The sequence below is a fragment of the Phaethon lepturus genome, unplaced genomic scaffold (assembly GCF_000687285.1).
Source record: "Phaethon lepturus isolate BGI_N335 unplaced genomic scaffold, ASM68728v1 scaffold32624, whole genome shotgun sequence".
Classification (NCBI taxonomy): Eukaryota; Metazoa; Chordata; class Aves; order Phaethontiformes; family Phaethontidae; genus Phaethon; species Phaethon lepturus.
In genome coordinates this window covers 11,606-22,929 of record NW_010536082.1, presented here as the reverse complement: position 1 = coordinate 22,929, position 11,324 = coordinate 11,606, and the positions used below count along the sequence as shown (strand labels likewise).

The following is an 11,324-nucleotide window of genomic DNA, read 5'->3' as shown; positions in this document are numbered from 1 at the left end:
ATGTTTATGCACATGTAGAGTTGCTCATTGGGGAACATTCTTACGCTCTGGTCTGCCAAGTGACTGTTCAGACATTTACTCTCTGACAACAAGTTTTAGCTCTCAGGAGACACCTCTGGTGTTAATCTAGATCTTGTCTTGCATATTCTTAAAACACTCAGTCCGTCTCATACTAGCGAGGAAGTCCGTGCACAAAAACCTGTATCTAATTTAGGCTAGCATTTCACCAGCTTAGGCTGCATGTGAATCAATTATACTTCCTCCACTAATCAAATATCTGTCACATCGATTTGACTGACTTCCTAGCATTTGAGTATTTGACAGAAATGTCATCTTCTGAATTCTGTGCAAAGTTATTACAACGTTACACATTGCAAGAAATAATTCCTGTATTAAACTATGATACTGAAACAGAGATAAAACCAACTTCTGTATTTTAGACCAGGTCAAACCTGGTTTTAATTGCACTTTATTCTGCCAGTTTTTGTGGAACTATCCTCTTCAAATACATCAAACAATGATGCAAATATATTCTCCAGGTTTGCTTTTGAATGATATATGCAAGGAACTAGGAAAAGATGCCTAGCATACCTTAGTAAGCAGTTTCATATTTTGGGTGTGAAAACTTGTTTATATGTAAATACATGTTTAGGGTGGAAGCATGAAAAAATAAATTGAGTAATGTGTTAAAACTTATAGGTAAAACTGACTAATGCCAGTCTTCATATTTAAATCTATCTCTGAATAATCTAGAATTCCTTTATTCCTACTTTTTAAAACTCTGTGTCAGTACTGAGATATACTTAAATTTGGACTAAATGAATAAACAGCTATTTTTATTAAAAAAATAACAGGACTGTTTGATAGATATTAATTTTGTCGTTTGATCTTGTAGATTTTCAACTGTATCAGATTAAACTGCTAGTATAACGTTAAAATAATTAAATAATTTTGTAAATGTTAAACTGAACACCTATAGCAGTTTATCAGTCAGGGTCAAAATCCATTTCTTTCCACGATTTAGAGGCATTTCTTTTGTATTGTTCAAGCTCCTAAAACAGAAACATACATACATATTAATCTAATATCCTTGTTATTAAAAGTGGTAAGAGATATACATTATCCACGTAAACATTTAAAGCTTGTACAAACAGTTTTCACTGTTAAAAAAAGTACTACATATTTTTTGTTTTTTCAACAAAATTATACTAAAAGTACTATAAATTTTGCCACACGTTCTCTCACTTAGGGAGCTAGATTTTTATTTAGGCCTAGATAGCTGCTTTATAGGGTAGAAGAAATTTTGTGTGAGGTCTTAGACATTGAGTTTGAGAAACCAGGCTCCCTGTGAACATACAGAAATGTAACACTACCTGTGTTTTAAAAACAGAAAACAGAATTGCTCAACAGAAACTACTGTTTCACACGCCTGAAGTCAGGGCCTTTCAACAAAAAAATGTGTTAGTAATTCCTTAAGACTACGGAAAAGAAACTAGCAGAACAAAGCCTACTTTCTTTTTTTTTTTTTCAATTTATTAAGCACAGGACTGAAATCAACTTCTGTAAGCTTATACATCTCCAGCGGTGATAACTTGAGAGCTAACAGAGGACGTCAGAAACCCCTGCAGAACACAGGCTTGTCCAGAAAACAGTAAGCAGAAATCTGTTTGAGGAATGCAATGGGTGTTTAGGAAATCGTGACATACCATATCTATTCAACCTATGGTACTGGGTATTTGTGGAAATATTATTAATCATTGCTTGAAGTTTTTCAGGAAGTGTGTTACTGATGACAGACAATGATGCCATGCTTATACTTTTGTTTTGCTTTTCAATTAGCAGTTTAAAATATTTTCTTTCAGGTGCTACTGTTTAGTAGATTGAAAAGTTAGCATCTCTGTGTAAAAATAAAATGCAAACCCAATGTGGTAATTAAAATTATGCATCTTCTAGATAGTAGTTATATTATTAAAAGCAAACAGAGGCTCAAATTGTGGAGGTATAAATAAAGCAAATTCGGTATGAAAGATGAGGCAGTCTATGTTACGCTATACTTGATATCACCTCGGTATTAGCAAGGTAGACAAATGACCTCGTTTCAGCCAAAAATGCTACTTGGGATTTTGAAGCCTATAATAAAAGGTTCTAGCAACATTACCAAACTACAGAATTTTCTGTAGTGGTGCATGCAGCACTTAATTTAGAAAGCACTATGATAGCTTTTCGTTCATTTACAAATAAGGCGACTTCCAACATACTTGGAGGAAGATGATACTCTAATGAGGTACTATTTGACCTCACTCCGTATCGCTTGCAATACAAAAAAAAGTCATCATATCTCACTTAGGAAAAGAGGTGGACATAAACTGGTGATTAGTATAAATGTAGCAAAGCCCCTCAAAAGTGGGCATGTGTTTTCTATGATTGCTATTCTGATTTTAATAGAATGGATTTAACAGAGAAAGGGAGGTTTCACTGTAGGTATACAGATACGAGAACTGACAAAAATAGCAAAATTCACACCGTGTGACTTTAAAAGAAGTATTAATTATCAATCCAGAGCACAGAGGAAGGAATAAGAAAATAACCGGCAGAGCAACAAAGAAATCATAATCTAAAAATTGTATGGAAATATTAAATGGAATTTTCTCTCTCAGGAAATCACTTTGGCAGTTTTGTTAACAGTGCAAAATTTTCAGAAAGCACCACAGGTTTATGAGCACTAAGAGGATTTTTAGTTTTTGCATATTCTTCATGACGCTTGCAGGAGCCTAGTTTTACAGTTAACTCCTAGGTGACTGCCACAGAACATACTGTGTCCAGTCTAAATCTACAAAGTTGCATTATTTAATACAACTCTAGTACTACTGAACCAGTCTATCTCTAAACCAGCCTTTACTCAGTATTTTCACTCCCTCATTATTACTATAAAGTAATTATGATCTTGGAACATACTGAACTGCCAGAAACTTGCCAACAGTTAGGAATAGAAAGAATACTGTGGTATTTTAAGCAGCACATGTAACCTGATTTATGCTAAGTAAATAATTTCAATTCTAACAACTTTCTCAAAGGCTACAGGAAGGGGTAAAATTAGACAATGAAGTTTTACATATAAAGACAATGCTGTCTGGAGGTCATGTCTACAGGTGTTGCCTAAATAATTAGCCTTACAGATTTGTCATCTGACTAAACTGTTTCAAGAAAGAGGCGGATACTTCAACAGAATTTATTCAGTGATTCAGGAGGAAAAAATGCTGTCAGGGAAATACAGTTCCTTAGTTTTCATGTAAAATAGAAAGTACAATAAATGCTTGTAAGTCAGAAATGTAATGGAAAAATCTTTCCAATCCAGCTCAACAATCACTCCAGAGCCCCTTTTGAAAAAGGATACCTTCCTGCTCAAAGTCCTAGCAGAATTGTGGAATATACTGTAACTATACAGTCAGCTAAGAGATCCTCTCTCCAAACTGAAAAAAGATCCTAAAAAAGAATACATCTCAAAGCATGCCAAAATGTTCACACTGGCATTTTGTGGCATTTGGCTTCCTTATTTTGGTTTTCTGGGTACCAAGTGCAGGGGGCGCAGATCAGATTTACAAGGAATTAACAGTTGCAATTTAAATATGCTTTCAATGTGCTCTGAGTGCTTTAACCATTATTAGTGCTAGCAACTTGTCTTACATGTCTCAACACTGGTATAAAGTGGAGTTTTAAAATTATTTTTAACCTTGATGCTTCTGTACTTCTGTGTTTCTATAAATTCTTCATCTGTCAAACGGGGAAGATCACACCTAATCTCATAAAGGGATGGGGAAGAAAGACTTAACTGATGTTTGTGAGGCACTCGGATAAGATAACATTACCACATATTCTCAGAGAAAAAAAAAAATTAATACTTCTGTGTTCATTGAAGTGTCTGAATGGCAGGTTGAGAAATAAGGTATACAAAGAATAAGGATGATGAAAAGAAATACTGAACAATTGAATTGAGACATCAGCAAAATAGTATATGATCATGTAATTAAAGACAATACTATAATGTCTCCAAACAAGGAGGAAAAATTAAGATTGTAGGAAAAGCCTTAATTGTTGCATTTCCTCAGTTCTGAGGGACTGACATGACTTTAACTTTCTTTTTCATGCAGTTTCTTACTGAAAGTGCCCTCAATCTGGAACATGGTGAAAATAACCAAGTACTGAAACAAGGATTAGAAGTCTTAAGTGCCTAAGCTTCAGTAGGAAATGTAGTAACAATGCTCTAATAATGGTCTTTAAGTTAGTATATTAAAAAAAAAAATCTTTTGTACCCATTTGGACATGCTTTCATGTGAAAATGAGAAAGCATATTCTTGGCAGCTGAGTAAACATCCGAAATAACCTTTTCTCCACAATATGAAGACTAGCACTTCTCTTCCTCTAGAGAAAATGAAAGATGCTGCTGCTCTGTTACCCCTGTTAAGGAGCCTGTCATACTTCTCTGCCCTCTAACGCTGCTCTGACCAAGGAGGTTCATCGCACAATATGCGATCTATTTTGTTGAATGAGATGAAAATTGTCTCCTGTCATTCTGCATGGTCATGTCAGTGAAGAGTGCTGAAAAAATATTGTTGCGAGATATTACAGAACCTTCCTTTCTTCTGTTTAAGACTTGTTAAAAGTCTTAACAGTTACAGCCCCGTTCACAGAGATCTGTTTCCATTACTTCTTGTCACCAAACATCACCAGGCATCTACCTTCCATCCCCCCCACCTCCCCAAATACAATTTGTGGCATTAGGCTTCAGCTAAAAGTGGCACCAATGTCTAAAGTAATACCTTTGTGTAACAAGGACCAGTCAGTGTGAACTTTGGCGTTGCGTGACACTGACTACTCAAGTACCTGATTGGGAGGCTATCCAATTCTTTGAGCCAGCTTTATCATTTGCTTCAACGAATGAAGCTGCAGCCAAATGTCCAGCTGAAAAAGGTCCAAGCATCTATTTTGAGTATTGGCAGTACAAGACATAACAGCACAGCTAAGAAAGATCTGAACCAAACAAAAACTTTCAAAAAGACAAGCTAGAGTACTTGCCTCTGTGGTAGACAGCATTTCTAAAGGAAATGGAGCAGACACGCCCCACGTGCCATCTCAGTGCCACAAACATTTGGAAAGAGCTAAGGAACAAGACTTTCATGCACTCCTAGGTGCTCACAGATGCAGGTGGGATATCTGCAGCTCTAATGGACAGTATTATTTTAAAAGATCTCACTCTTTTTCAAGTTACAGGTGTACCTAAAACGAAATTAAGGTGACCTTAAAGCATCAAAAGCCAAAATGTTAGAGAATGGAGAGAAACGGATGACAGGTTTGCCATCTTGTTTATGTTTTACATAGGCTGTACAAAGAGTTAACAGCAAGCTACATGTTTAAGGCCTAATAAGTATGCAAAATGAACATTTTTCTTGAATCTTTAAAGCCCTGCAAAGAGCAAAAAATTCCAGCCATTCCCAGAGAGAATCTGCTAGTTAAGAAATACATCAAAAAAGTAAATTCCAAAGAGGTCCCTGGTGCTGTATTCTCTCTCTGAGCTAAACTCCAGAGAATGAAAAAGCAGTAAACAATTGCAACAGCACTATTTCATATAAACCTGCACATTGTATGTCTGTGAGGTAAGAACTAGGAAGATAATTTGGAAAAGACATAGTTGACAGAGACACATGTACATCTTGAACAAGGGTACAGTGATGAAAGGATAACCGCAGAGAGCTTTGCAGAGCAAGTTAACGCTGAAAATATTAAGGAGGCAAAATAAGCTGGTCTGAAAGAAAACACTCTTGTCACAGAATGCTGATGAGATAGACTCTTAACTTCTACAGCCAAAAAGCATATCTGATAAATACTAGCTGACACCTAGTACATGGGAATGAGCCAGGTACTTTCTTGTTTCTGTATTTTCTTTTTAGAGCTGTTTTTTAATTTTATACTTGAGAATTTAACCTTTTACTCTGCTAAAGTGTAAGAACTCTACCTGCAGGCAAACACTTCAACCAAGGTTACAAAGTTGGAATTGATTTTTTGTTTCTGTTACTATATTGTTGTGTTTATTTTTCCTTTAAAGCTTATCTTTGAGATAAACAAGCAAACTGGTCATCATCTAGAGTCCAAAGTGGCATATTAATTAGCCAAAAGTAACTGTAAATAACTGAAAATAACATGCACTTACTTAAACGATTTTAAAATATACACTGGTGTTGTATGAAACTTCCGTTTTACATTATGTCCCATAATTTCATTAGCAACATGTTGCATGTTAAACGTCTTAATGTACCTTTCCTCCTGCACAATGTGAGACTTCATAAAGAATGTCAGACTTACGATGCATTTAAAATGGCGCTTTTAAAGTAGGAATTTTGTGCCACTTTTCATTTAACTGTGAAATCCAAAGACACTTCAAGAATCACTGCAAATACAGAGTTCTTTTCTTTTAGATGTATATTGCTATCTTGGTGCATTTCAAATTGAATGAAATTCTTGGAGTATAAAACATTTTAATAATGTGCAAATAATCTTGTAATAATTGAACTTCACGATAGAGAAGTTTAGGAAATAGCTGCAGATAACAAAAGTAATTTTCTCTTTAATGCTGAAATTAGTTGTAGTAGTCCAACTAAAAGAAGCTACACTGCTTTGCAATGCCCTTGAACAGATTAAGAGTCTAAAAGCCTGTCTCTTTTGTTTAAAAACAGAAAATTAATAATTTCCTACATGATTTAATCAACACATACCAGTATCTTCTTTTGCAAGACCTACGTGTTATCTAAAAATAACAAACCTAGTACACCATATAGTTATTTTGAGATATGTAGATATACTGAATATGAGATTACATTATAAATTCCAAAAGCAATGTGCTTTACAAATTTTAATGATTTCTAAGACTGCTCTGGATGTAACAGAAATTCAGAACTGATGCCAACATTAACAGGATATTACAGGTAATGTGCAAGTTCAAAGACTGCAGGGGATTCTTGAAATTGCTTTATTCTTTTACATTATTAATGTATTTCTTTGGATCAGGTAACTGTGGGTTTACTGCCTTATGCAATCTAACTAAACCCTACAAAAAAATGATGCCAGTAATAATCTAATCCTTTGGCTTTTTTACAAGCACGCAAAAAGATGAAATTTGCCATGGTATTTTAGGGTTCATTGAGATTAACTGCGGTGCAATTCAATAAAACTGCCTTTCATCTTAAGATTGGGGGTCTGTAAAAGCATGTGAGGTCTAGATTGGTACAATCCATCATCCATAAGCACTGTTAGAAAAACCTCCTTTAACCACAGTAACTTGGCCCACAAAGAAGTTAAATGGTGTACAAATAGTCCACATACATGTAAGAAGTGAGAATAGAGTGGAATGTTTCTCAGTCATTCTAGCAAAGAATTTTCTGTGTGTGAAACAAATGAATCTATATGAAATAAGAGTTTCCAGACTCAGTATGTGGTACTTCTTCCAAACAAAGAAAAAACCACAAATCTTGGACTGACTTTAACAGACACATATCTATGATCTTGATGAAGACTATATACAGTATTTCTACTCATGTGATGTTATCTACAAGGCAATGTTCTAACCTTCAGCTAGTTTGCCACACAATTTTTCTATAAAATTAATTTGTAGGGAAATGCAGAAACACTTCAAAATTATATAAGAAAAAATAAAAGACCCTTTTGCCACTAAAGATCTTTCCTGGAAATCAGGAGTTAAGCCAAATATCACTATGTATGTGGAATAATTCTGTTCACTCTGTTTAAGATAAAACGTACATCGCCTGCAAACTTGCGTCAGAAATGTTATCGTCTCAGTACCTGTCTGGTTTAAGTAAAAAGTTTTGAAGGAGGAAGACAAAAATAAGAAAAGTGAACAGCCCCCACCCCAACCCTTGATACTGCTTCCTAGACTTTCTGCTAGTCAACACCCAAATGAGAGTGCAGGATGCAGAAACAAAGAAATTACTGCCAAGAAAGCTTCACAGCTTTGCTTCAATACAACTTTAGTGAAATAATTCTGGAAGAGAGCTAGAGGGGAAATGTGAATTATTCATTTCTAAAGAAACCACTGAGCCAGAACTTCGAGATCTAACAGTGGTCTACCAGCTTAATGTCTACCAGTGGAGAAAAAAAAAACAAACAAAAAACAACAAACTACTAAGCTGAAAACTAAAGTTGAAGTTATTTAAAGGGAAAAAGGGTGCCACAAGTATATTCTACAATTACTTCAGTGATGCTGGCAGTTCTGGAATACCTGACTGTGAATAGCAATTGGAGAACTACCACACACACCTGGTTTTTCTGAGCTCTCATAACATCGACTTCATACTCGGCGTATTGGGAATCCTGTGCAGGGTCCTTGGTATCTTGTAAATCACAGAAACTCTGAAAGAACAAATGACAAAAACCCAAATGATAAAATTTATCTTCTGTTCTTTTAACAAGAAAATGTCATGCAGTAGATCCAATGGAATTATTTGCTTTTAATACAAACATTAAAATCCTGCATTTATGGAAGACTTTTGTGCTGTGAGACACAGATCAGATGATAGATTAAAAAAAAACAACTTAGATTGGTAAAATGATGAGAAAGTAATAGTGCAGTTAGATCTTAAAGGAAAGAAAATATTCTTATTTGGTAGTTATTATTCTCTCCTCAAAAGGAAAATATCCTTTCTGGCCCATGACATTTGGGCATAGTTAAGGTTGCTCTTGCTACAGTGTTTAATACTCAAGACCGGAATTCAGTTCCGGTTACCAGAAGTATTACTTCAATTGCTGAGAAATTGATTCCTATCTTTCTGCCAAATACTTGAATTTTCATTTACAAACCTTGAGGGAACTATAACTTGAATTCCAAAGCAGCAAATACACTAATAGAAGGAGACACTACCAAATAAGGAATTTTTTTTTTAAGCTGTTGTCCTGCACATTTCTCCTTACTCATAACACATGAAAAGTAGCAAGGTGGCCATCATACAGATACAAATAAAGCAGAATTATACTTATTATTAGATGAGGTTTACAATGCATAAAGACAGCTTTAAAGTTTAAAGCATATTTTGGAACCAAAACAGAAGAGTGGGAATCTACTTGGCAAATCTTTAAATCGTCTTTAACTAGACTGATATCTTAGAACACTGATGGAGCTTGCAAGATGAGAAACGTATTCATTTCTCCAGCTATTTCAGGGGGAGTTCAGGAGTTACTGGGTGGGTGATGGTGGTGGAGGAATGTTTGTTTATGGTGTTTTAAAAGGCTATGAGAAAAATAACATGAAAAATAATAGCCTTTATCATGTTGGGGCACGCTGTACTGAGAATGGCATCTTAGTGATAATTTGTTCTGGTCACAAACCACCTGAATAATTTGTAGGCTTTGATATGTAGCAGTCAAGTGAGTGAGAAAAGGTGAATTCAGATTCCTTCTCACCAAGAATGGACATCTGTAGACTGGAAACTATAGAAAGCCCAGTCTGTGCACCATAGTTTGAGGCACAGTTTCATAGCCCTGACTGATTTCCTTGCCTGCCCAGGTAAGCCGTAGGGCAGTAAATGGACAGGGATAAAGAACTGTGATACAGTCTAGCACACAAGGAGAAAGGCACAGCCTGTATTTGCTCAGGTCAAATAGAAAAGAACTTTGATTTCCTAACGGCAGCAATTACTTCTATTGAAAAGAAGTATTTAGAGGTTTGCCTCTTGGGACCATAAACTTCTGAAATAGGTACAAGATTTATGACTACATAGGTGCTAAGGGATTCTAATTACTTTGCAAACCCAAATACTTCCCATAGCAAAAGGACAGATTTTGGCAAGGAACTCTAACACACTCGCCTCATTCAAAGCCTCATGCCCTAGGAGAACAAGGATCAGCAGCTTGCTGCAGCCAGGAAGAGCTCTCTTCTTGGAACATCACTGTCATTCGGTTTAGTTATTAGGGGATGTGTCACCTCATAAAATTCCAAAAACGTTGAGTATAGCTTGTCTCTCAACATAATGAAAGGCAATGGTATAACTTTGGAAAATACAGAGGCCTACATCCTACTCAATGTAGGAAGGTGACTGAAGATGTAGAAGCTAATAATCACATACATTTTTAAAAGATACAGATTTGTATGAATTAAAGAGGTTGGAAGAAACAGAACTGCTGAGTGAGACTGAAATTCCAGTCACTGGACTTGAAAGACAAAAATTAGTAGTGATATTACAATTACTCTATGAGAAATGAGCTGTGTAGAAGACATGTAAATACCCACCTTGGGAGGAAATGTTTTCTCAAATACTTTTTTCCACAGTTCCAAAGGTGTGTTTGCACGCATCTTTCCAATGTCACTATCAGAGGCAGGTGGTGGTCCTAAGGATTACAGCACAGCACAAAGTGATACAAGTATGTTGTCATAACAACACAAATTATCAAATCATCTTGGATAATGATCCATCTAATTTAATACTTTATTTTCTACAGTGACAAGCTGCAGCAAGTTTAGAAAAACATTGATATCCTACCATGAAAAGGGATGAGTGGTATTGTATATTATATTTTCTTTCAGATCTAAGCTTGTTGGTACCTTACTATTTGAAGTAGTGCCCATACATTATTAAACTACTTAACAAAACTGCACAAGTAATTCTCAATAATGTAAATACTGAATTATAATTTTAAATTTTCTAAACCATTTCCTGCAATAATCTGTTAAAACTGATGCTGATGTGCTATAATTTAACTTTTATTTTTTATTTGTTTAAATTTTTTTTTCTCATTTTCAAGAACAATTAAGCAACAAACACAATGAACAGGAAATGTCCTAACCTATTTGGCTCAGCGAATCCAGGCCTGCTGGTATAAATAGAGGTTTGCTGTGATCCACTGATACAGACTTGCTAGACAGAAAAAAAAGAAAATGTTTACAGTGAGCATTTCAATGAAAAATGGCATTATTCTAGCCAAGTAGACTCTTACTGGGCTTTGCATGCAAATACATGTAAATAAAAATCCAGTCCATTTTAGTGTTGACCATGTTTCTAATCCATCAGTTTGGGGCTCAAAACCAAGGAGTTATCACTGTCCTGTGCAAACATAGGCAGCAGAGACACAGGAGTAAAAGTCCATGAGCAAGAATATTTAAGAGATCATATTTAAGAAAAAAAAATATGTTTAGGTGATTAATAAAAAATTTTTTAAATACTTTTAGACTCTGGGCAAGACATTTAACAGTTGAACAATAATTATGTTACCTTTTATCATAGCCAAATGCCAAATGATTAATAAGAACACGGACTTTCAGCAGG

The 11,324-nt window shown here is 35.3% G+C and overlaps 1 protein-coding gene across 1 annotated transcript in view; it reads right to left on the bottom strand.

Annotated features, from left to right (window-relative positions):
• Nucleotides 1-986: 986 nt before the first annotated feature.
• The window catches only part of DYNC2LI1 (dynein, cytoplasmic 2, light intermediate chain 1), a 21,298-nt gene continuing 10,960 nt past the window's right edge, over nucleotides 987-11,324 (bottom strand). Inside the window, exons 9-13 of the mRNA XM_010286063.1 lie at nucleotides 11,271-11,324; nucleotides 10,846-10,916; nucleotides 10,292-10,389; nucleotides 8,326-8,418; nucleotides 987-1,052 (exon numbers count right to left, since the gene is read on the bottom strand). Of these exons, the coding sequence (XP_010284365.1) occupies nucleotides 987-1,052; nucleotides 8,326-8,418; nucleotides 10,292-10,389; nucleotides 10,846-10,916; nucleotides 11,271-11,324 (382 nt within the window). The remainder of the gene's footprint in view (nucleotides 1,053-8,325; nucleotides 8,419-10,291; nucleotides 10,390-10,845; nucleotides 10,917-11,270) is intronic.